Here is a 27488-nt window from a genome sequence, read left to right as displayed (position 1 = left end):
AAGGAAGGGAAAAAAAGATTAAATTGTAGATCAATCACACGTGAAAGCCTGTGACATGTTTCAAGAATTTACAAGACATGGTATTTGACTTTGGATATCAACAAAGGTGGATTCTACAATGACATATAGAAGTTGTGTGAGATTCATGGGCAAACAATGAATCCAAGGTTTTCAGAGATTTTTTTCTTCAGTTGGAAGTATATATGGCAATCTTGGTAGTGGAAATTAGGACACCATGTCAAGATGGATTTCATGGTGTATACCAGTTACATAAGATATAGTTTCTGATCATGTTTAATGTATTGGGGAAACACACACAGGGAAAGAGAGACACAAGGCAATTAGTTAGAAAACATAGAAAGAAAGAGTGAGGCAAAAAGCAAGAAAATATAAGGGAGATAGTTGCAGAGGAGGGGTTAGCATAGGTTGGATCTTTTTCTTGTGAAAGCCCCGTGATTGTGAAGCCTCTTCTGCAACAACACTTTCTCGGGGTGACTCCTATTTCACATATATATATATATAATCTTGATTACAAGAATATATAGCAAGTTTCTTTCAGTTAGAGATAGAGAACTCAGCAAGATAATTTACTCATTGCACCAATTGGTGATTAGCCAGCATTTCTGCTTGAAGATTGGATATTCCAAGTTATTTGACTCCACATTGGTTGGTAAATATACATTTTGGTTATGGAATCTCAGGTTTGAGTAGCTGATCCTCAGATTCATTTGGGTGCATAATATTTCGTTAACAATGGTAAATGTCTACAGTCTCCAATATCCCATTTCTTTTTATGCCCTTTATCTAAATGGGTTTTATATACTTTCTGTCAAATGGTTTAAATAAACAGTTCCTCTTCAGTTTTTATTTTCTTTAGTGTCTGCAACCCTTAGAAGGTTTTGGTTAATTGGTTTTAGTACTGGAAATTGGAGGTGTTTGAAAACCTTTGATGGCAAGTGCTTTATTTTGATGTTGCACAATTTGGGACTGCCACAAATCTTAAACAATATGGCCAGATTATATTCCATTCTAGTATGATTGAAGTAGACATGGATGCAAAATTGGATATTTTTGAAATAATTATAAAATGTGATATAGCACATTCAATTTGAAATATCATTAAACTTGTTCTGCCCAATTTAAGCAGACACAATATATGCAGAAGTGTATCTGTTTGACAATGCTTCAGTAAAGTTTGGAGGGGCTTAACTAAGTAGCATTTAAATGAAATTATAGTATTGGTTTCTCTTATGATTGACATTTACTTGTAATGTGGGAGCAAAGTCTAACAAGTTAGTGTGCATGTAAGCAATTGATTCTTAATATGCCAACATAACTTCAGATGAGGTTCTTCTCTGATGAAAGAGGCACTGATTATTTTTGAATACACAGGCTACTCAACTCAATTTTGTTGTTGGATCTCATATCTGGATTGAGGACCCTGATGAAGCTTGGATAGATGGAGAAATCCTGGAATCTAATGATGAAGGGATCACAGTAAGCAATGCATCAGGGACGAGGGTGAGTCTTCTGGAATCTATTGTAGATTCATGCTTCATAATATATATATTCAAGTATACTCAAATGGCACACATAAGATTTTCTTCTATTGGTGTGGTTCATTCCTTTGTTTTTTTCTATTGATCTTTGTATAGTGTTATGTTTAATGCTCATGTGGAATGAGAGGTTCTAAGTTATACCAGCACTTTTAGATTACTCATGAATGATTTCTTTCACTGTAATTTGAAGAACTATTAGTTTGCACCAAAAATCTGGCCCTTCCTACCCAAAAACCTCTTAATTAGCAAGCATTCAGTGTAAGTTGTAACTTACAGGGAAAACTTTTAAAAGATACAGAAAAAGTTTGTCATGCGGATTATTTTGGAAAGGAGAAAATGAAAAACCCCACAGAAGAAGTGATATCTCTAATGGTCCTTAATTTGAGTTGCTATCTCAGATTACTTATGCCTTTTTTTCTGGTTGTGCGTGTCCTCTTATATATACCACTCATGAATATGATTTTTCTAAATAATCACTCTTAATTGATCCACAAAGACTGAAATTCTTTAGTTTTTCTTTGAAGGCCTTAATATCTGAGTGTAGTACACATATAGTGATACTTTGTGTAATAATATTGGCTAGATAGAGTTCGAAGATCGCTAGATGCTGATCTAAAAGTCATAGAGCCTTTATTTATATCTCCCATAACCTCTCCAGTGGCATGTGAGAAAGTGCTGCAAACTATAAGGGAACTACATCACCAAAATGCAAGAGTTCACTCAACAAAATATCTAGCATTAGAAGAATGTATAAAAATATTAGTGTCATAGTAAGAGTACACACAAGCATAAGTAGAGAGAATTTTTTATGGAATTCAAAACCTGCAACAATCATTTGTAATCACATTATGCTTTGCAGTAAAAATGAACTACTTCACCTTAGAGGGGCCTCTGAATTTTAAGGAGAATAGCAAGAAGAAAGTTAACTTTGTTGAGAAATTAAGTGAGATTTGGAAATATGACGTATAGAAATACAATCTATACGTCATATTTGAACTAAAAGTGAGTCCTATTATTCACTAATGAAAAAGAGTCCTAAAACAACTAAAAGTGATTCAAGTTCCTGAGATGCAAATTTCTTTTACTAGTTTGTGCAAAGAGTATTTGAACTCCTTTCATTAAAAACAAAGTTAAAATATATTTTAGATCCACCCAAGTGATTTTCATTTTTAATTTAGTCTTCATAAAAAAAAGTAATTAATTTGGTCTCTTACAGGTACAATCATTTTTAATTTGGTACTGACTATCAAGTTACCATTATAAAACTCTATTAGAATTATATATATAGATTACCTTTTCTCATGTTACACGAGGTAACATCTCTCATGTCATAGACACAACAAGTGATGTGGCCCATCACTTGTTAAAAAAGAAGAAGGATAGCACAGATTTCAATATCTCACAACACGAGAATGTTATCTCCTATTGAATGAGAAAATGATTTCCATTATATAATATAGGGAAATGCAACTATTATGTTGCATGAAAGATAAAACTTCATCCTACTAACCCATTGAAAGACGTGTCACACTTTTTGTTTTTTTTTTTCTTAAAATAGTGGGCTCCACGTAAAAGTTGTATCCGCAGGAAATCCAAAATCAATCCTATAACAGGACGAACATAAACCCCTTATATATAACACACTAAGGGCATGTTTGGTACACAGCATAGTATGAAGCCTGATTGTATAGGACCTGATTAAATTTTAATATTATCCAGTGTTTGACATGATATTGTATAAGATAATATATTGTATAAGATAATATCATCGAATGTTTGATAATGCATTGTCTAATACTAGATAGGATAAAAATAAATATTTTTGACAAAAATACCTTTTAATAACGAATTTATATAATTCTTCCAAACATATTAAGATGATATTAATTTTTATAGAAATCTGTTAATCAGTGTGTCCAAAAAATAGATTAATTTTTATAAAAATAAAAATATCCAATATTTTAAAAATTTATACATTAAAAATTTATTTTTTATTTTAATATATTAATATTAAAATAATATATTAATTCTTAAGAATTGCATTGGTTCATCAACCCCTTATCAGGCCTAATTCTACCCTCCTAGGCTTGATTAAGTTATACATCATTTTGATGTATAAAGAGATCCTACTGTATAAGCTTATACTATACAATGTTCACACCAAACAACTAAAATTATCATAACCTACAGTATAAGCTTATACTATTAGGCCTTATACATCTTATCAAACAGGCCCAAAAAATGAATGCATATATAGGAATTAGAATTACTATATTTCTCTAAAAAAAACACTATATTTATTGTTCCTACATGTGACACTGGTTTTCAATTACAGTAACTTCATAATAATCTCAGTGCTATAACAACAATAAACAGCAGCCGTGATACTGAAAATGATTATATATGCAAGATTAAAAAAATAAAATCTTAAACTTAATTCCTCTTCAATGGTGATCTTTTTCTGTATCACTCTGATTAAAATGATCAAGTTTGACTAAAATGATCTAGTTTGATAATGTAAGTATTTTGCAAAAATTGTTATACATCATGATATCATGTTAGAAAAGTATAGTAGTTAAAATACATCTTAGTAAGAGTGATATAGTATAAATACTCTGATTGATTATTAAAATAGTATAAGTACTAAACAAAAAGCAATTCAAAAAATGACATAATTCTCTAAATTTTTATTACCTATTAAATCAGATTATAAAATCTTGTCCACATTACAAAAAGAGAAAATTACCCATAATCTCCATTCCTTCATTATTATAATTCTATTGAGCTCAAAACAATAAACAACACAAAAAGGTATTAAAATAAATTTTACATTATTATCATAGTTTGTCCTAATAACACAAAAAATCATACTGTAATTCTATATGTCTTATGCTATTCTCTTTATAGGGTCCCTCAACATGCATCAATCCAACTTTCTCAAAATTTAAGTTATTCATGTGAGGATAATATGTTACGACGAACTCTCTTTAAAGCTTAATATGCTGGCTAATGAATGGCTTCCCAAGCATTTTGGTCTTTTCTTTCTGTCATTCCTTCTAGGCACCAGGTCTTAGAACTTTTTTGTAATAAGAAATAAGCTCCACAGTCTTTGAATCATTGGTAACTTCTTTTGCAAGGAATTGTGTAGTTTAGCTAAAACCTTGTCCACAAATTTCTATATAACCTTGTCTTATTATCACTTTATTAGAGTTAAGTTACTTCACTTACATTATGAGATTATGACAGAGTTAAAAGTTCTCATAACAAAAAAAGAAGGAAAAATATTATGTACATTTTTAAGAACCTAAATTATCTCTTATAAATATATATTTCGGGGAGTATATAATTATAATATTAAAATTATATTTTTTTCACTTTTTACATCGGCCGACAGTTTCTAAAGAAAAAATAAAATAAAATAAAAAAGAATCCGTTTACAAACTTTTTTTACAAATTACACTAAGTATGACCGGTCATATAATTTTTATTGAAGTATGACCGGTCATACTTAGTGTAATTTGTAAAAATTTGTAAATATAACATTTTCCAAATAAAATATTAATATTATAACTATATATTTCAAAAAATACTGGGGTAAAATAACCTAACTTTTTCCCAAAAAAAAAAAAAAAACTCTTAATGTTTTAATATATAAATCTCTATTGCAGGTTGTGAGCAAATCAGTTAATATCTATCCCAAAGATCCTGAATTCCCACCAAACGGTGTGGAAGATATGACAAGACTGGCATATTTGCATGAACCAGGGGTACTTCAAAATTTGCAACTTCGATATGACTTAAATGAAATATATGTAAGATCTCACCTCTAGTTTCTGCATTGATCACTCTATCTTTGTTTTGCTGTCACAGTCATTGCAATGAAGCTTTAACCTTTTTTCTAATGGTGTTGTTTGCAGACATACACAGGAAATATTTTGATAGCAGTGAACCCTTTTCAAAGGTTACCTCATTTGTATGCCAGTGAAACAATGGCACAGTATAAAGGTGCAGCTTTCGGTGAGCAGAGCCCCCATCCTTTTGCAATTGCAGCTCATGCATATAGGTATCTTGTTGCTGCTCTCAGTTTTTTGCACCTTGGTCATGGCTTTAAATATTCTTGGATTTAAGATGATAATAGTAGGTCCAGATAATTTAAGCACTGCATGCTATAATGTTAGAGAGATACTCTCAAACTGTGCCTTCCTTGCCTTTTTAGAGAACATTGCATATTTTTGCACATTAATAATTCATTCTTAATCACTGGAAGATTAATCATTTTTTCCTTCTTGCATAAATGTTTTGAGCATTACTCTTAATTTTCTTTATAACCCATCTGCAATCTAAGAGGGTGAGTCTGGAGCAGTGATAAAAGTGCATTGCTCCTATGTGGCTAACTGATTGAATGGTCATGAGTTCGAATCCAAAAATAGCTTCTTTACAAGAATGCTATGCTCATCCCTACCCTCGCAAGTCAGGGTTTCATGAGGAGTGCTTTTTAATAACTTTGGGTTTTGCATCCCCTACAACTTACAACTTTGGCTAGTATCCATAATCCATTGCAAATGAGACAAAATCATGAAAAATATGTGTTTGAATTCACCTAAAAAGATGAGTACATGCAGGAAGATGATAAACGAAGAAACAAGTCAATCTATTTTGGTTAGTGGGGAGAGTGGAGCAGGTAAAACAGAAAGTACAAAGATGCTTATGCATTATCTTGCTTATATGGGAGGGAGAGTAGCAACTGAGGGACGACGGTCAGTGGAGCAACAAGTTCTGGAGGTAAGAAAACTAAATATTTGGAGAGTGTGGTTCAAGCATTGTGCTCAAGGAATTTAATTTTGGATGTTATTATTCATTCTGCTTGTTATTCACACTTCTGCAGTCCAATCCAGTTTTAGAAGCATTTGGCAATGCAAAGACTGTTAGGAACAACAATTCTAGGTATTAACTTTGTTGTCGAGTAAGGTCATATTTTTTCCCCATTTTTTCAATTTCTACTGCGCCCTTCTTTCTCTTAATTGGTTTAAAGTCTGTCCTAAGCTTACATAGTATAATTTCAGTCGTTTTGGTAAGTTTGTGGAGATTCAGTTTGATCAAAAGGGGAGAATTTCAGGAGCTGCCATCAGAACTTATTTGCTGGAACGATCCCGTGTCTGTCAAGTTTCTGATCCTGAGAGAAATTACCATTGCTTTTATATGCTTTGTGCTGCACCAAAAGAGGTACATAATTCTTCCTTTTGTACAAGAAATTCATGCCTATAGAAATTAAGGTCTGCTTCCATGGTACATAATTCTTCCTTCAAAAGTTAGGCTTTGAGTTTAGCTTGATGATTGGTATTCTTTAACTTACCTGAGATAATGAGCCTTTGATGTGAATTTATTTTGATTTGAGCTTTTCTGTGTCTAGGATACAAATAAGTACAAATTGGGAGATCCAAGAACATTTCGTTACCTCAATCAATCGAATTGCATTGAGCTGGATGGGCTGGATGATTCTAAGGAGTACCTTGCAACTAGGAGAGCCATGGATGTAGTTGGGATCAGCTCTGATGAGCAGGTACCCCTCAGTCAAATCTCTATGGGAGAGTTTTCATTTTCTTTTTATTGTTGTCATTACAGGAATTTCTCATCCCCCTTCTCAGGATGCTATATTTCGAGTAGTAGCTGCAGTACTTCATTTGGGAAACATTGAATTTGTTAAGGGAGTGGATGAAGAGATGGATTCCTCTCAACCAAAGGATGAAGAATCCCATTTCCACCTAAAAACTGCAGCTGAACTTTTTATGTAAGTGAAATTGTTCTTTATTTGTTGTATTTAGGGAAGATTAGTGTAAAAAACCAATTCAACCCAAAAGTTTAAGCTATTGGGTGAGGTTACATTAATAGTTTTATATTTCTCTAACACATCCCCTCACACAAGAGCCCATTGAGCTTAAAGGGTGCACAATGCATAGGCCCACCTACTTGTACTAAGAAAATCCACAAAAAGAAAGTGGGAGACGGTGAGGATCGAACCCGTGACACTGAGGCTCTGATACCATGTAAAGAATTAATCCAACCCAAAAGCTTAAGCTATTGGGTGAGGTTACATTAATGGTTTTTGTTAGAAATATATAAAACCATTAAAGAGACCTTCACTTAACAGCTTAAGCTTTTAGGTTGAATTGGTTCTTTGCAGTTTTATATTTCTCTAACAATTAGTATTCAAATGTATAACATCAATAGTTATATATCTATTTGTTTATTTATGGTAGGTGTGATGAGAAGTCCCTTGAAGACTCTTTCTGCAAACGTGTTATGGTGACTCGTGGTGAGGCCATAACAAAATGGCTTGATCCAGTTTCTGCAGCTCTCAGTAGAGATGCATTTGCTAAAATAGTTTATTCAAGGCTTTTTGACTGGTATCACTTCTGTGAAGTTTATGAAAATATAATTAAGTTTATATATCCTTATAAAAGCTTATTTTAATATGCATGAGTTTCTGTAATTCAATTGATGCAAACATATTGATCCAGGATTGTGAACAAGATTAACAACTCTATTGGGCAAGATCCAGATTCAAAGAGCTTAATTGGGGTTCTAGATATTTATGGATTTGAGAGTTTCAAGACAAACAGGTGCTTAACCAGTACCCTATTTTGCATGGTTTTTATATTAAATTCCAAGCAGAGAATTTCCTGAAAAGATTTTGATGGATGAGGTGGGATTATTAACTAAGAAACTCATATGTTTTGTACCAGTGAATTATGATGCAAAAGTTGATAAAGCTGTTGATTTTTTTTATGCATTAGTCGATATTATCCAAGAACTTTGATGCCATCAGAGCATTATTTTGATGTTCTACTATAGAGTTAGTCTCTACAAGGGGAAAATGTTCTTGGCTATGACTCTGTTCTTTGGCTTTTTGTTTTGCTTGATGGACTCACACAGGATAAATGGTATGAAAATAAAGATACTAAAGAAATAATGGACACAAGATTTTAATGTAGTTTGGCTGTCACTAATGCAGAACTATTATGTTTGTGATATTATGCTTTTAATTGATGAGTGCCATGTAATTTCCTGGATTGATTTTTCTTATGAGCTTTAGTAACTTTTTGAACTCTCCCATGTAACATTTAATTGGTCCCGTGCAGCTTTGAGCAATTTTGTATCAATTTGACAAATGAGAAATTACAGCAACATTTCAACCAGGTTTTTATTTTTTTTATTTTCTCCGTTTTCTTGGAATTCATTCTCTGATAAACTATTCTTAGTTCTATTGACTCAATAAACATTTCATTATTTCATTATCCAGCATGTCTTCAAAATGGAGCAAGAGGAATATCAAAAGGAAGAGATTGATTGGAGTTACATAGAGTTCGTTGATAATCAAGATGTTCTTGATCTCATAGAAAAGGTGTAATTCAACCCTTCCATCCATTTTTGTCATTCTAGGAAAGATCTACCACTTCACCATCTCATTTTTGAACTAAATGTGTTTCTATTTTTTTTTCAACGGTTTCACCATTGATTTAGGATAATTATCATTTAGTAATAATACATTTATCATATTACATTTTTGTGATGCATTGTTTTTTCTTTCAAAATTCCCATTCAAATAAATACTCTTTACATTAAGTTATGGTAAAGAATCAATTCAACCCAAAAGCTTAAGCTGGTGGGTAAGGCTATATTAATAATGGTTTTATAAATCTCTAACACACTCTCACATGAGAGCCTATTAGGCTTAAATGGTGGATGATGCATCAGACTCAGCCTACTTGTACTAAGAAATTCCTTAATACTCAATTAATTATTAATTAAATGGGAGCCGATGAGGATCGAACTCGTAACACTAAGGCTCTAATACCATGTAAAGAACCAATTCAATCTAAAAGCTTAAGTTGGTGGGTGAGATTACATTAATGGTTTTATATATCTCTAACAATTATTCTGTAATAAATAGTGATTATTCTTGTTAATATTACAACTACCTAGATTTTCTGATGAAGTAATGACATTTGTTTAGTATTTATTCATTTATTTTTAATCTTACAAGCTATTTGAAAAGGATGTGGATTTCTATCTTGTGCACATAACTGCGTATATGATTTTAACTCTACAGAATTCTACTTGTTCGTTTGTATTTTATCTTTCTAATTTATGTATGTGCATAACTTCAGAAACCTGGCGGCGTTATTGCTCTTCTGGATGAGGCTTGGTATGTATTAAATGATTGAATGGTTCAAATACTTGTTTTATGGCCATTCTTTTAGATATGAAATGGCTAATCTTTGTCATTTTGCATTATATATATATATATACAGACACCTGCATATGCATATACATTGAGATTGTGAGATTGTCCTGCTTATTCTTTGTAGTATGTTTCCAAGATCAACGCATGAAACATTTGCTGAAAAGCTATATCAAACATTTAAAGATAATAAACGCTTCAGCAAGCCAAAGTTGTCTCGTACAGACTTCACCATTAACCACTATGCTGGTGATGTAAGTGAAATACATTTTGGCCTTCACATTTATGCACTATCAACAATCAACAATGAATGAAAAAAGGTTAATATATGATGATTTTTCAATTTCAGGTCACATATCAAACTGATCATTTCCTTGACAAAAATAAAGACTATGTTGTTCCAGAGCATGCTGCTTTACTCAGTGCTTCGAAGTGCTCCTTTGTTTCAGGGTTGTTCCCACCTTTACCCGAGGAAACTACAAAGTCAACGAAGTTCTCTTCTATAGCCACTCAGTTTAAGGTCAGTTTTCTTTTGCCATGTGAATAATTGCTAATCATCTGCCTTGTATTTATCAGTTTTATTCTTAATGTAGCAACAACTGCAAGCTTTGCTTGAAACACTGAGTGCTACTGAGCCACACTACATTCGTTGTGTAAAGCCAAATAATCTTCTTAAGCCAGGGATATTCGAGAACAACAATGTGCTGCAGCAGCTTAGGTGTGGGGTAAGTTCAATGCCATTTTGGCATGTTCTCTAGTATGACACGAGTATTTTTGTTAAATGACTTGAGACTCTATGGATTCCATTTACAGGGAGTAATGGAGGCAATTCGGATAAGTTGTGCTGGATATCCCACTAGAAAGAACTTTGATGAATTTGTTCAGCGTTTTACTATCTTGGAACCTAAGGTTCTGAAAGCATGGTATTTTCATCCCATTCTGTTTTCTGTTTTCCTTTTTCTGGTCATATAAACGAATGTGATGGTGGATATTTGATGCCAATTAATAATAATTATATTCACAGCCCTGATGAGATGACTGCTTGCAAGAGGCTTCTAGATAGAGCGAACCTTAAAGATTATCAGGTGACAATTTATTCCAACTGAAATTTCTATTAATGTCAGTTGTAGCATTTACTTTGCTGGCTTCTTACTTGAACAAAGAACCAATTTGTAAAGAACCAATTGAACCCAAAAGCTTAAGTTGTTGGGTGAGGCTATATTAATGGTTTTATATATCTCAACACGCCCCCTCACACGAGAGGCAACTGGGCTTGAAAGGTGGACAATGCACAAGTCCACCTACCTGTGCGAAGAAAGAAATTCCACTAAAAAGAAAGTGGAGGGCAGTGAGGATCGAACTCGGTACACCGAGGCTCTGATACCATGTTAAGAACCAATTCAACCCAAAAGCTTAAGCTGTTGGGTGAGGCTACATTAATGGTTTTATATATCTCAACAAATAGATTATGCTGCCTTTTTTCTAACACATGTTGTATTAAAACATGGATTAGAATAAAACGTTGTTCAAGATCTTTTTTCCCCTTTTCCACCGGTTTAAGTAACACCAAAAAGGCAGCAAGAAATGTTCCAACTTGCTACAAATAGAGTTTACTGCTATTGCATCCATGGGCTTCTTTGAGTGCTGGATGTTAGGTTCTAGCATAAAAGGAAAGCAAAATACTCGTGCTAAACTTTTGCCATTGCAGATTGGAAAGACCAAAGTGTTTCTGAGAGCAGGTCAAATGGCAGAACTAGATGCGTGTCGTGCTGTGGTCTTAGGAAGATCCGCAAGCATTATTCAGAGAAACGTTCGCACATTTATTTGCCGGAAACACTTCTTGTTATTGCAGTTGTCTGCCATAGAATTACAAAGGGTGGTTAAAGGTATCAATTATGTGAATCCTGTAGGGATGTTTCTTAGTTGTTTACTATGTAATCAATGAAAGATTGAAATTTAATATTGATTTTCTAAATCATTCATTTTTACATATCTTATGAACTTAACGTAGGACAACTTGCACGCCATCAGTATGAATGCATGAGGAGGGAAGATGCTTCTTTGAAAATCCAAAAATACTTCCGCATGTATCTTTCCAGAAATTCTTACAAAACTATTTATGCCACTGCTGTTGATATTCAAACTGGTATGCGAGGGATGGCTGCTAGAAATGACCTTAGATTCAGGAAGCAGACACATGCTGCAGTTATTATTCAGGTAGGATATGACACCATTTTCTTTTTAATTAAAGAGGACTACTATCTAAAGGTTTTCTGCTTAGTTTTTCACCTTTGTTTTCTTTCCAATCATGATTACATACTTTTGACTCTCCCTTGACACCACAAGAAGGGAACTTCGTGCACTGGACCTCCTATTACTTATTGCTTACCTTATTTTAAGATTCACTTTATTTGTTAACTAGATGTCTTAACTGAAATGTGAGAATTCTATTTACCCTTCCTTTCAATGAAGTAAGTTTCATTTTTTGATAAATGAACGAACAAGCTTAAGGTTAATGATTTGAAATGTTGGCCAATTGTTTGTCTCTCTAATAATCCTATATTCATATTATATGATCTTTGGTTAAATTGTTATACATAAAGCATGCTCAAATTAATGTGAGCTTTTATCTATCATAGGGTCACTATAGAGGTCATTCAGCTCGTACTCGTTTCAAAAGCCTAAAGAAAGCAACAATTGCTGTGCAGTGTTCCTGGAGAAGAACACTTGCACGTAGAGAACTTCGAAAGCTTAAAATGGTATTCCCTCCCTACTTTCCTCCTGTTTACTTTTTTAATTCTTCAAATATAAGCAAGCTGCAGGTGTTTTTTTTTTTTTCAGAAGTAACTAACACTGTTTAACATTTTAATATATTTTTCTGAAAGAATTTTGAAGTTTTATTTGTGGTGACTGTTACTGTTATTTGACTTTTTCTTCCCTTTTCAAGTGTTGGAAGATATATTTATATCACTACTACTATACTGCTTCCCTTTTAGATAGAATGATTTTGTTAAATTCAAATTTGTGGTTCTTTTTATTCCATCTCATGCAGTTCACCAGTTAGCACAAACTGATACAAAAATGTGTCTGTTGAAATGGTTTTTCATTGTTGGAAAAAGGTGTAGAATTTTCTCCTCCAAAATGTGAAACCTATAGTGTTATATACTTAATGTGAATTTTATCCTTTCAATCAGCTATGCTAAAACTGTTTTGTATATCAACTTAATTGTTATCATACTTTGAAAAATATCTAAATTATAACTTACTGCAGGCTGCTAAGGAAGCCAAGGCTCTTGAAGCTGCGAAAAATAATCTGGAAAAGCAAGTCGAAGAACTAACTTCATGTCTAGAAACAGAGAAGAGAATGAGGGTAATATATTTATTTCCTGTAAATGAAAATGTAGAAGAAGTATGAAATTAAGTTTCTTTGTGCCTACTATTCCTAATTTGGTTCTTTTACCTCTACAAGTATTGTTTTAATTATATTATTTTGCTGACTTTCTAACTGTTTTGGTTCATTGTGATATTGAGGAAGCCAAGACACAGGAAAATGAAAAATTACAATGTGCTTTGCAAGAGATGGAGCTTCAGTTCCAAGAAACTACGGCAATGCTCATTAAGGAACGAGAGGCTGCCAAGAAAGGAGCTGAGCAAACTCCAAGAACACAGGAGATTTCTGTTAATGCTACTGACAATGAATTGATCAATAAGCTTACTGCAGAAAATGAACAACTTAAGGTGAGTATTACATAAAAATGTTTGAAAAATTTATGCTTCTGGGTGTGTCATAGTATCCAAAATTATTGTTACTTTTAATACTTTACAGGAGCAGGTTAATTCATTGAAAACGAAAAGTATGCAGGAGTTTCCTGTTAATGTTAGTGACAATGAATTGGTCAATAAGCTTGCTGCAGAAAATGAACATCTCAAGGTATAACTTACATAACAATTGTTTGAAATTTATGTTTCTCGGTGTGTCATAATATTATTAATATCCAAAAAATTTGTTACTTATGATGCTTTGCAGGAACAGGTTAATTCATTGGAAAAGAAAATTGATGAAGCAGAGAAGAAATATGAAGAAAGTAGCAGGCTTAGTGAAGAGCGCATGAATCAAATTATAGAGACAGAATCAAGGATGATTGATCTAAAGACAAAAATGCAGAGGTTCTTATAGCAGCTTTTGTTTGTGTAAGATTGCACTAAAATGTATTCTTTGGTGTTTTCCTTGGTTTGATATGTTTCCTATGTTATATGCCAGGCTTGAAGAAAAACTCTCTGATATGGAAACTGAGAATCAAATTTTGCGGCAACAAGGCTTGTTGAGTTCATCATCTAGGAGAATGTCAGGAAAGTTTTCATCTGCTGCAGTTCCGGTAAATACACAACACATTGTTTATTAAGTGAGGTTGTTGGTACTAACGATTTTCTATTCACATTCCCCACTAATTACTTTTAATTGATATTTTTTAAATTATCCTCAATTACACAACTTTTTATAAAAGTCTTCTCCTAAGTAATTATATTCTTAGTTGTCTATTCACATACAATTGAGGACAATTTGTAAAATCTCAATCAAAAGAAGTTAATGAGTAATGTGAATAAATAATTCCGAATCTCAACAGTCTCATCCTTGTTTACCCTTGTTGGAAATTATATTAATGTATTTTTCTCCTCTTGCTGCTACAGCCTTTGGAAAATGGTCATCAGGTAATAAAGGATTTTTAGATTTGAAAGCATTTTTGTCTTCCTTGTGATTTATATATAATCTTTGTATTTATCAAAAAAAAAAAATCATTCCTCGTTAAACCCTGAGGGTGGGGTGAAGGAAACTCTTGTATCTACCATTGTATTATTGCAAAAATATTGTTTATTGGATTCAAACATGTGATAAATTTCAGTCACAAAGGAACAGCTTTACAGGCTTTGTATTTGTCAAGAAAGAAATTTTCTACCCATCCTATTCTCATGGTTTTGAAGAAAAAGTCTATTTTCTGTAGGCACCAGCAAAAACATTCGGTTCAGAGGTTATCAGGAGATCTCACATGGAGAAGCACCAAGTATACTCTTGCTGAACAATTGTTGCTTTTTTTAATATATTTAATCCACCTTTATATATACTTTCACAGCATTTAGTCAGATTATCTTTTTGTTTGCTTTCTTTGGTTGTAGGAAAGTGTAGATGCTCTTTTCAAATGTGTGACAAAAGATCTTGGGTTCTCCGAAGGAAAACCTGTTGCAGCATTTACCCTTTATAATTGTCTGCTACATTGGAAATCTTTTGAAGCAGAAAAGACAAGTATATTTGATCGTCTTATTCAGCTGATTGGTTCTGCAATAGAGGTAACTTGCTGTTTACTCAAATCATTTTTGGCCTTTAGTCTGTTAGAGGTCAAGTATGTTAGATTTAGGATTTGTTTCAAAACTTAATTCAGCTATGAAAATGAAGATTTTTAGTACTGGAAGTTATTTGTTGTTGCTTATTTATTTTATTTTTTTGGTACATTTGTTGTTGCTTATTTAATCCCTACCAAAAGTAGATGTTAGTAAAAAAATTGAGAACATTCAGCAAAAAGGTGGTTACTTAACGCATCTTGCAGCAACATTTTTATTTTGTAACTTATTTTTCATGTCTCAAAATTCCAGTAGTGAATCTTTAATGCCAATCTTTTTAGTTTTACTTTAAACACCTTTAGTCTTTTAGTAAGTCGTTGAGAAGGATAAACTCAGTGTAATATAAATATAATTTTGTTTCTAGCATCTTTTCTTCTACTTGATTGATTGGCAGCTTCACTGTTTCTTACTCTCAAGTGTTTTTAAATCATCAACTTTGAACTTGTATTTCAATAAGAAATAAGATGAAATATTTTCATGTAACTTTTCTATCATTCCTAATTCATTTTTACAAGCATTTTATAATTTTCTCAATTTAAAAATGATAAATTGCCCCACCTCAATCCCCTCCCTTCCCCTCCAAATTCTTTTATCCAAACATACCCTAACACTTCTCCTCATAGATGTTGCCATGCCCAACTTGTTACAAATATAATCAACTCCTATTACATTTAATATTATTGCAGGATCAGGACAATAATGATTGTATGGCTTATTGGTTATCAAACACATCTGCTTTGTTCTTCCATCTTCAGAGATGTCTAAGAGTACCAGCACGGAAACCACCTACCCCAACAGGGTTTTTTGGGAGGATGACCCAGGTATTAAGTTTATTTATAACTGTCTAATTTAACATGTGTTGATCATAAGTTCCATGATAACTTCTGGGTCCTACCGCGCAACAATATTTTATGTTCATTTATGGTTGTTCATATGCTATACATTCATTCTCTTATAGAATTAGTGCAACACCCCTAAATTTCTAACAATTTTTGACAATAATAAAATATTCCTATAATAGAGATATTGTAAAAAAAAATAACATTTAAATTATTTAATAAGATTACATAAATATTGCGGAAGCTAATCTAAAACTAATTTGGGGAAATGTTAATGTCGCACCTGTACAGGACAAGTGCAAGGCTAACTCAATTACATTCATAAATATTAAAATAAAATCAGAGACTATGTTTTATACATAAAATTTAGGACTAGCTAGAAATTCTCTGAGTCATTATCCTTCGCTGCTCACTGCTAGCCCTCATCCTTTGCAACCCGCTTCACTAAAATTTTGTTCCCCCCGAAGGATCATTGCAGCCAAACAAACACAAACAGTCAGCAAAGCTAGTAATCCTAATCAAAACATAATTTATATAACTCAAATATAATAATCACATAATAATTGAATCAACTGTTAATTTCAATATTCATCATATATATTCATATCAAATCAGATATTATTCATTTTCTTTATTAAGTTTATTTAGTGGAAAGAGAACCATGGTAGATCTGGAGATCCTGCCTGTTTACCCTTTGATCGGATATCCTGTCAGTCACATATTAACAATTTGGCCATTATCAAAAACATCTCTTCCTAGTATGCACACTTCTTCCCAAAATTGCTACTAGTATCCCGAATATCCTGCCAGGTACCACTTTGAGAAGAACGGATAATCTCTTTTCATATCACATAATTATCGAAGGCATAAAGCCCAAAAAATTTGTTCATCACTTTGGGAGGTACCATTTCAAAGCTATCCTCTCACTATTAATTTATTTCAAACACACACAATCAAAAAAATTCAATCATAATTATTTATTCTTTAAGTATTATCATTTCTAAATGAGTTGCTCAAGGGCATCATAATTTTCCGGAGTATCATAATTCAAACATCTATCATCATAAATTTTCGAATTTATTTAAGGAATATAATGATTCATATATTTCATAGTAAAACCCAAATTATCATAACTTTCCAATTTATTCAAGGATATAACAATTCAAATCTTCAACATTTATCATACCAAATCCGATCATCATCATAACTTTCCAAATAATTCAAATATTCCACATTTATAATAATAAAACACAAATCCAATCATCGCCATTCACGAGCCCGTTTAATATGGGCCGGGAGCAAAAGCTCCCATTCTAAAAGTAGTAAAAAAGTTGGATTGAGATGGAATTTAGAAAAAAGAGAAGGGTATAAATGGGAGAAATTTTCCTTTTTTAGTAAAGGACCATGGAATAGTATTGTGGGCCTGGAGCATATTAGAAAAATCCGCCATTCACGTAATCAATTATCATAGTTATTCAATTTATAGATGAAGTAAGAATTTTAAGTAAGAAAAGAGAGAGTAGAGGAGAAATGTTGAGGATTGGAAGTGAATTGGTTTGGTTAGGCTAGGCCTCTATTTATAGATGAAGTTTTGGGCTCAGATATGGGTTTCGTGCAATTATTTCCTTATTCTTCATTGATGTACCTGGCTCAGATATTGGCTACATACATTATTTTCTTATTATTCTTAATTTCTTATGGCTCAGAATATCGCTAACTCATGACTGACTCATTATTGACTCAATGTTGACTCATCATGTCTAATCAAATTACTAATCAAATAATCACTTAATGCATAAATCACAATTTATCATTTAATATATATATATGTGTATATATATGTATATATATATAATAGGGGAAGGTTATGTTTAAAAAAAAAAATTTACAAACTTACAAACTATACTAAGTATGAATGGTCAGACTTCAATCAAAAGTGTATGACCGGTCAGACATAGTGTAGTTTGTAAATAAAAAGTTTGTAAATATAACATTCTCCATATATATATGTGTGTGTATATTTATATATATATATATATATATGGGTCAGGATCATTTTACACCAGTGTAAGTTACACTCTCAATCTTATCCATTGATCCCACTTATATCTAAGGGTTCTAATTTTTTAGTAATGTGAGCCATTGGATACAAGTAGATCAATGGTCAAGATTGAGTGTAAGACTTCTAACTCTTACACCGGTGTAAGAATATCCTGCCCCTATATATATATTATATTATTACTACTACTAAATTATAATTTATTATTAATAATAACTTATTGTATTATAAATTACTATTATTTTCCTGGGATATTACATTCTACCCCCTTAAAAGAAGTTTTGTCCACGAAACTTAAAGTTTGAGCCCTCCTTAAAAAAATGAAAGTAAGCAAGCAACCAAGAGTAATGCATAACCAAACAAATAAGATAACATAGCATTTATGAATTTAAGACAATAAAACTTTTATTATATATTTCTATATAATCTTTCATTTGCCAGAAAAATTTAACCAATTCAAGGACAATAAATTTAAGACAATAAATTACTATTATTTTCGTGGGATATTACAATTAGTATATGCAATGTTTCTGGAATGTATGATCAAATATCAATAATTGAAGGCTATCAGCAGGATGTGTTTGTCTCCATATAACATGCTATCTGTACACATTTTACATTGTAGAATGTTAGTGTCTTAACTTCGTTACAAATAAAGGACAAAGAAAATGAAAGGAAAAAAGATTATGCTTGTCCTTCAATAGCATGATGCATACATTCATGCATTTTATTTTAAATAGATGCTTACAAATAATGGCATTTTACTAATAATGGTATCCTTGATAGACACTTATTTCGTTTGTGCCTCATATTTGTAATTGATGATTGTAGTTACAAATAATAATGACATTAAACTCATAATTTGCAACACAACATTATATTTTTTCAGGGTTTCCGGTCTTCCAATAGTCTATCCAGTAATGCACTTGATTTAGAACATCAGGTTGATGCCAAGTATCCAGCTTTGCTTTTCAAGCAGCAGCTTGCAGCTTATGTGGAAAAGATTTACGGAATCATTCGAGAAAATTTGAAGAAAGACTTGTCACCTCTGCTTTCTTCTTGCATTCAGGTATGGTAGCTATATATTTCATCATCAAATATGTATTTACAAGAGTCTGATGCTTGTATGCATGAAAATGTATCCTATTAGGAAAGTAACATAGGTGGAGTGGTTGTAGTTTTTTGTAGCCCTACTTGTCTTGTTTATGCTCTAATCTGGTGTGAGTCCTACCAATAATTTTGTCTTGATACCTAGGAAATTCAACGTAACTTCCTATCGACATTTTACTTCACTTCCATATCTTTAAGAATGTTATTTTAAATATATTGATTCCTCTCTCCTCTCTGTTGCCAGATATTATTCTTCTGCTCTTCTGTTTCCTCCTGATGCCTTTATATATTATTGTCTTGTTCACTCTTGTAAAAGCATGCATTATTTGAACACTTTGTTTTAGATTTTTGGTTGTTACTTTACTTATCTGAAAATATGAAAGAAGTTCCTTTCTTTTGGGGGTCATGGGTGGCTTGAAGATGTCTCCTTCTTGGCTGTATGCAGAGCTCAATCAATATTTGATTGACTAAGTCAGTGTAATTTGCTTATTCCACTTGCATGTTATTATGACTTAGGCGCAGACAACATCAAATGACAACAGCAAACCAGATGCTTCTTGGCTCAGCATCATTGAGTGCCTTAATAGATTTCTCAAGATTCTGAAAGAAAATTATGTATGTGAAGGTTTGGTCTTACAGTGAATTGGTATTTTTACACCCCTTGCCTTTCCAGTCCTTTTCTCAGTTATAGAGCAAACTGATTTTTAGTTTTATTTCAGGTTCCTCCTCTTCTAGTTCAGAAGATATTTAATCAGGTTTTACACTACATCAATGTGGAAATCTTTAATAGGTAAGTTGTCTTGTTTAATTGACTAATTATAGGCATATGGGTTGACTTCTGAGTTGGGAATCCTGTGTTCTCCAGCATTCTTTTGCATCAAGAATGCTGCACATTCAGCAATGGAGAATATGTAAAATCAGGGTTGGCTGAGTTAGAACTATGGTGTAATGAAGCAACAGAGGAGGTACACTCTATTAATACTCTTAATTAGTGACAGAATAGATATTTTCCTAGGCATATTTAAGTCATACACATTGTGTGAACAATGATTTAGTTCTTATTTTGCTAATAACTACTTCTATTGCAGTATGTTGGCTCATCTTTGGATGAACTCAGACATGCGCGGCAAGCAGTTAGACTCTTGGTATGCCTATTACTTCTGTTGTAAACTCTTTTGCTTTATAGATAGAGAGATCAGGTAGTCTGCTGATCAGTGATATTTTAGTTAATCATATTTTTTTTTGCCTTTTTTCATCGTATTTCCTTTCTCTTTTGGTGTCTCACCATGGATACAATTGAACCAGTAGATTAAGATTTTGCTCTAGACCTATGATGTTTTTCTATCAGGTTGAGAGATTAGTAAGATACAATGTTAAAGGACATTGCCTCACTTGATATTTATATTAGAGTAAAGCCCATTCCCTAACAAAAAACAAGGTTCTCACTTTAGTCCTTTACAAAAAAAAATTAGTCGCCTAGCCCCTGTGAAATTCAAAGTGGACCCATTTTAGTCTTTTTAAGGGACTAATGTGGGTCTTTTTTGAATGTGTGAGAGACCACGATTTCAACTAAATGGGTCCACTTTGAATTTCTTAGGGACCTCAGAACTAATTTTTTTTTGTAAGGGACTAAAGTGGAGACCATGTTTTTTGTTAGGGACCAAAAGGGATTTTACTCCTTATATTATTACTGTATGCATGAGTAATATACCATATGTTACCAAAATATAAATATATATATATATATGGCAAAATGATTTGTCATCTGACTTGACCTAAGGATTGGTCAAGTTACACTATGTACTATGGATAGTATATAGTGTATTTCAGAGATTAACTATGTACTACAGGTAGTACATAGTTTTTCTCTCTCTTCAGAAATCTTGTATTATCCGTAATACATAGTTAATTTTTGAAATACACTATATACTGCTCCTTAGGTCAAGTTATGACATCTGCTTAACCCTATATATATACCATAAATTTAGAGTGAACCACAAGAAGTGTTCTCAATCCTCAAAACACTTGTTTCTCCCCTTGTTTTAATTTGGACGCAATCATTTCTCAGGTTGCACAAGAGAAGGATGGACTATCCTATGATGATCTTACGAATGACCTGTGCCCTGTAAGTGTTTTCCTCTAATATAAGTGAATGATAGATAAAGCCATGAATGCAAAAACATACTTGTAAGATAAATATAAACAGCTTAACTCGTTATAAAGCTAACAGGGATCTGCAACTTGAACTTTGTCCTAATCTTCTCTGTATAAACAAAACGTGAGCAGATTTCTTCTTTCTCCATTATTTTTGGTTTTTTTTTTAAGCTATATTGTAGAGTAGTTAATAAAATGAGTGTTTTCTGTGTTTTTTTTATTTTGAAAGTTAAAACACAGAATAAAAAGAATTGAAATATGTTCGCTAAATTTGATTCTAAAAACTAAAAATTAGATCTAATATTTAGAACTATTTTTACAAAACAGGCATTAACAAACAAGTTTTTTTATTTTTTTATTCCAAAAATTAAAATACTGTTTTTGGTAACAGAATTCAAATAGACCCTATACTTTGCTTTCTAACACTTTGTTTTGCTGAATAAGAGATGCACTTCAGCTGATTATTCTATATTTATAACACCAACAACCAAGCCATATCCCACTAGGTGGGATCAGCTGCATGGATAATGACATCATTGGACTCTTATCAAATATAATATACACAAGAAGTGGATTTAATGTTTCTCTAACTCTTAACGTCTACATGTGCTGAATTCAGGTCTTGAGTGCTAATCAGCTTTATAGAATATGTACACTTTACGAGGATGGCAATGACAATACTCTAAGTGTATCATCAGATGTAAGTTAAAGAAAATGATAAATAAAATATGCTCATTTATGTCGGCATTTACTCTTTTATATGAATATCAGTTATTGTAATTACTGCCATGTACTTGTGCAGGTCACTACTAGGTTGAAGCTTTTGATGACAGATGATGCAGATGATGATAACAAATCCTTCTTGTTGGAAGACAATTCAAGGTAAACTTCACTCATGATGAACACACACATAAAGATACAAGGATTTTTTTTTTAATTGAAAAATGAAGTGTTTACCTTTCACTATTTTTGAACTGCAGTACTCCTACAATAGTTGAAGAGATTTCTAGTTCCCTTCAAGATAAGACCATTCCAAAAGTAAAACCTCCTGCAGAACTTCTTGAGAATGCATCCTTCCAATTTTTACATGATTATTCTTAGTCCTCCTGTGATGCAGCTTAGCTTTCCAGGTTAAAAATATCTTCTCTGATTAAACACCATGCTGTAAATCCACCCCACTCCCCCACTTTTTCTTGTTTTTATAGTAGCATCCATGTTGTACTGGTCCTGATAGCAAAAAAGGCAGGGTAGGTTTCATAATTCTAACATTTTCTTTTGATCTCTATTTTCATTAGATTATATGGATGTTCACTTGTATTAGTACCAGGAAAGAAAAGAAACATTTGTAAAATTATAGGAGTTGATCCCATAGATTTTTATTCTGCCCTTAAATTTGACATTGTAGAAAGCAGCATATTAGCATCAAATGCTGTGGTTAAATTGGCCATTTATGTAATAGCATCATCCTTTGTAACATTGAAACAATATTTGGATTCTGTGGCAAAATTGGTAACTTTTTAGTTTCAATTACAATGATATGTCAATAGAACTGATGAGCAGAATATTTGGCATTATTTGTGCAGATTTGTAATTATATCCTTAATTAATTAGCCAGCTGTAGGTTATGATTTGTAATTATATCCTTAATTAATTAGCCAGTTGTAGGTTATGATTGTGTAATTATATCCTTAATTAATTAGCTAGCTGTAGGTTATGATTGTATAGTTATGATTGTGTAATTATATCATACTATTTAAATGAGAATTCTCCAAAGGAGAACATAAGGTTTTATCCCAATTTCTCTAAGTTTAACATGGTATCAGTCTAGGTTTCGTTACTAAATTTTTCGCTGTGCTCACAGTCTCTGAGTTCCCAAGTTCTAGTCGTTTGCGCGTACTGTTCACGTCGCGATTCTTGTTTTTATTTTTCCTCTCGCCATTTTTCTCAGCATCATGTCTACTGAAAAATATGATGTTCTTTTTGTTCATCTTAATGGAAAGAACTACTCCACCTGGGCATTTCAGTTCCAGATCTTTGTCAAAGGCAAGGAGCTTTGGGGTCATGTTGACGGAACTAATTCTGCTCCTGACAAAACTACGCACCAAGCAGCACATGCCCAATGGGAGGCCAAAGATGCACAGGTAATGACTTGGATCATAGGCTCTGTTGAGCCTAGTATTGTCCTCAATCTCAGACCCTTCACAACGGCAGCAAAGATGTGGGACTATTTGAAGAAAATTTATAACCAAACAAACACTGCTCGCAGGTTCCAGCTTGAACATGAAATTTCTCTTTTTCAACAGGATAGTCTCTCAATTTCTGAATTCTATTCTCATTTCATGAATCTTTGGGCTGAATATACTGACATTGTTTATAAAGATTTGTCGACTGAAGGACAAACTGCAGTCCAAAATGTTCATGACACCACAAAACGAGATCAATTTCTTATGAAATTGAGATCTACTTTTGAGGGAATTCGCACCAACCTAATGAACAGGGCTCTTGTTCCCTCCTTGGATGAATGTCTAAATGAATTGCTTCGTGAAGAACAACGTCTCCTTACTCAGACAAACATGGCACACCAGAAATCTGCCTCCCTTCCTGTAGCGTATGCAGTACAAGCCAAACCACGAGGTCGAGACATGAGTACTGTCCAATGTTTCTGCTGCAAAGGCCATGGACATTTTGCTTCAAACTGTCCTAAAAAGTTCTGTAATTACTGCAAAAAAGAAGGTCACATCATCAAAGAATGTCAAATCAGACCACCACGGAGAAATGCAACAGCCTTCACTGCCACTGTTGGCTCTTCTACTACTCCTGTTTCTGTGGATCAGAATCCACCTGTTTCTGTGCCAACTTTAACCCCTGAAATGGTTCAACAAATGATTGTTTCTGCATTTTCTGCTTTGGGTCTTTCAGGTAAAGTTTCTTTATCCAGCTCTCCTTGGTACTTTGACTCTGGCGCATCCAATCATATGACCAACAATGTTGCTTCTCTTACCAATGTTACAAATTACTCTGGTAATTTACAAATACACACTGCGGATGGAAACAATTTACCTATCACAGCAATTGGTGATATTTCTTCATCTCTTACCAATGTTTATGTTTCCCCTGATCTCACCAGTAACCTCATTTCAGTTGGTCAATTAGTTGACAGTGATTGCAAAGTTGAATTCTCAAAGTCTGGTTGTCATGTGCAGGATCAACACTCAGGGAAGGTGATCACGAAGGGGCCTAAAGTTGGACGACTTTTTCCTCTTTATTCATTGTTGTCACCATGTTCTTTTCAGCCTTTTATTTCTTGTAATTCTGCAACTGTTAATTTTCAATTATGGCATAAGCGTCTTGGTCACCCAAATTCGAATGTACTTCATGCTTTAATGAAATCTGGAGTTCTTGGCAATAAACATTTCCCATCTTTTAGTGTTGTTCAATTTGATTGCAATTCTTGTAAACTTGGTAAAAGTAAAATTCTACCATTTCCAGTTCATCAATCAAATGTAAATCAGCCTTTTGACATAATTCACAGTGATTTATGGGGCATCACACCTGTAATATCTCATGCACATTACAAATATTTTATCACTTTTATTGATGACTATAGTCGTTTCACATAGGTCTATTTTTTGCGATCTAAAGCTGAAGCTTTCTCTGCATTCCAATTTTTTCATTCCTATGTTCAAACTCAGTTTGCATCAAAAATTAAAACTCTGCGTTCTGACAATGGGGGGAATACACATCTTATTTGTTTCAAGAGTTCTTGCAGAAAAATGGTATATTATCTCAAAGGTCGTGTCCTTCCACACCCCAACAAAATGGGATAGCTGAAAGAAAAAACCGTCATCTTCTTGATGTTGTCCGTACCTTAATGTTGGACTCTTTAGTACCCTCCCGTTTTTGGTGTGAAGCTCTCTCAACTGCTGTCCACCTTATTAATCGGCTGCCTTCTCCAGTCTTGCACAATGATTCCCCTTTCTTAAGGTTATTTGGTAAGCAACCCAATTATTCAACTCTTCGCACCTTTGGTTGTGTCTGTTATGTTCATCTTCAGCCACCAGAACGCACCAAACTCACAGCTCAATCTGTTAAATGTGCTTTTCTTGGTTACTCAGCCCATCAAAAAGGTTTTTTATGCTATGATCCTCACTTACATAGGATTCGGGTTTCTAGAAATGTCATCTTTCAAGAAGATACATATTTTTTTGCTACTAACCAAGACACTCAATCTTCTACATCCAAATCTGTCTTGCCATTGTTTCCTAACAGTTTTGCAGAAGACCAAGCTCGTCCTCCTGTCATTGTCTACCAAAGACGTCCGACTGTTCCACCAATTCAGACTTCAATCCCTTCAAGGCCCCCTTCTGATCATTCTCTGGCTGCTGATCCAGTGCATGCACTAGAATTGCCCCTTTACGTCGCAGTACTCGCATTCGTAAACCACTGGAAAAGTATGGTGTTTCTGAATCTTTATCTTTGACAGCAACTTTAGCATCTATTCCTATTCCTTCTTCATATAAACAGGCAATGGAGCATAAATGTTGGCAGGATGCTATAGAGACTGAACTTCTTGCACTAGAGGAAAATCAAACATGGGACATTGTTCCATGTCCTTCATCGGTTAAATCTCTTGGCAGTAAATTTGTATTCACTATAAAGTTGCGTTCAGATGGATCCATCGATCGATACAAGGCTAGATTGGTTGTTCTTGGAAATAAGCAAGAATATGGCCTAGACTATGAAGAGACCTTTGCGCCGGTGGCCAAGATGACTACTGTGCGGACTATTATTGCCATTGCTGCATCTGAATCTTGGCCAATTCACCAGCTAGATGTCAAAAATGCCTTCCTTCATGGTGACCTCAAAGAAGAAGTTTACATCAAACTTCCTACGGGTATGCCCTCACTATTACCTAATACTGTTTGTAAGCTAAAACGTTCTTTGTATGGATTAAAACAGGCACCAAGAGTGTGGTTTGAAAAGTTTAGCACAACATTACTTGGTTTTTCCTTCATCCAAAGTAGCTATGATCCATCTCTTTTTCTACAAAGGACCTCCAAAGGAATTGTGATTCTCCTTGTTTATGTGGATGACATTATTGTCACCGGCTCAGATCAAGAGGCTATCACTACAATCAAACAATTGATGCATACAACTTTCCACATGAAAGATCTTGGACAGCTCACTTATTTCTTGGGATTAGAAGTACAATTCCAACAAAAAGGCATCTTTGTCACTCAGCACAAATATACTCAGGATCTAATTCAGCTAGCTGGTCTCACCACTGCAACTATGGTTGACACTCCCATGGAAGTTAATGTAAAGTTAAGACGGGATGAAGGTGACCTTCTACAAGACCCAACTTTATATCGAAAGTTGGTAGGAAGTCTCATCTACCTCACCATCACAAGACCTGATATCTCTTTTGCTGTCCACACAGTCAGCAAATTCATGCAAAATCCTAGACACTTGCATCTTACAGCAGTACAACGAATCATTAAATATTTGTTGGCCACTCCCAGCCGTGGTATCTTCTTTCCGACAAATGCAACAATACAACTTCAAGCATACAGCGATGCTGATTGGGCTGGATGTCCCGACACAAAGAAGTCTACTACTGGCTGGTGTATGTTTTTAGGAGATGCCTCTATCTCCTGGAAATGCAAGAAACAAGAATCTGTCTCTAAATCCTCCACTGAAGCAGAATATCGGTCCATGTCTGCAGCATGCTCTGAGATTATTTGGTTACGGGGCCTTCTTTCAGAACTTGGTTATTCACAAGCAACACCAACTCCGTTGTATGCTGATAATACAAGTGCCATACAGATTGCAGCAAATCCTGTATACCATGAAAAAACAAAGCACATAGAGGTCGATTGTCATTCAATCAGGGAAGCTTATGACCGTAAAATTATCACTCTACCTCATGTCTCAACATCTCTTCAACTAGCTGACATCCTCACCAAGTCTTTGACACGTCAACGACATAATTTCCTCGTCAGCAAATTGATGCTTGTAGATTCACCAGCATCAATTTGAGGGGAGATGTCAATAGAATTGATGAGCAGAATATTTTGCATTATTTGTGCAGATTTGTAATTATATCCTTAATTAATTAGCCAGCTGTAGGT

General features: G+C 33.6%; 1 protein-coding gene across 1 annotated transcript; it reads left to right on the top strand.

Annotated features, from left to right (window-relative positions):
- The first annotated feature begins 689 nt into the window (after positions 1–689).
- On the top strand, positions 690–22458 carry LOC133316910 (myosin-6-like). Its single transcript, XM_061518710.1, has 38 exons — positions 690–701; positions 1393–1521; positions 5228–5371; positions 5477–5622; positions 6182–6341; positions 6445–6503; positions 6623–6782; positions 6970–7119; positions 7205–7347; positions 7817–7963; positions 8078–8179; positions 8699–8756; positions 8860–8961; positions 9728–9765; positions 9929–10055; positions 10151–10321; positions 10395–10526; positions 10615–10724; positions 10826–10886; positions 11510–11687; positions 11813–12018; positions 12441–12560; positions 13073–13172; positions 13322–13539; positions 13829–13968; positions 14063–14177; positions 14802–14861; positions 14974–15144; positions 15882–16016; positions 18983–19162; positions 19720–19818; positions 19923–19993; positions 20069–20168; positions 20292–20348; positions 21272–21328; positions 21977–22057; positions 22160–22239; positions 22338–22458. The coding sequence occupies exons 1-38, from the start codon at positions 690–692 to the stop codon at positions 22456–22458; spliced, it is 4440 nt and encodes a 1479-aa protein (XP_061374694.1).
- Positions 22459–27488: the final 5030 nt, after the last annotated feature.

Source organism: Gastrolobium bilobum, unplaced genomic scaffold, assembly GCF_033153095.1.
Source record: "Gastrolobium bilobum isolate Gb01-03AN ecotype WA unplaced genomic scaffold, APGP_CSIRO_Gbil_v1 utg62675, whole genome shotgun sequence".
NCBI lineage: Eukaryota > Viridiplantae > Streptophyta > Magnoliopsida > Fabales > Fabaceae > Gastrolobium > Gastrolobium bilobum.
This window is presented reverse-complemented; position numbering and strand designations above follow the sequence as displayed.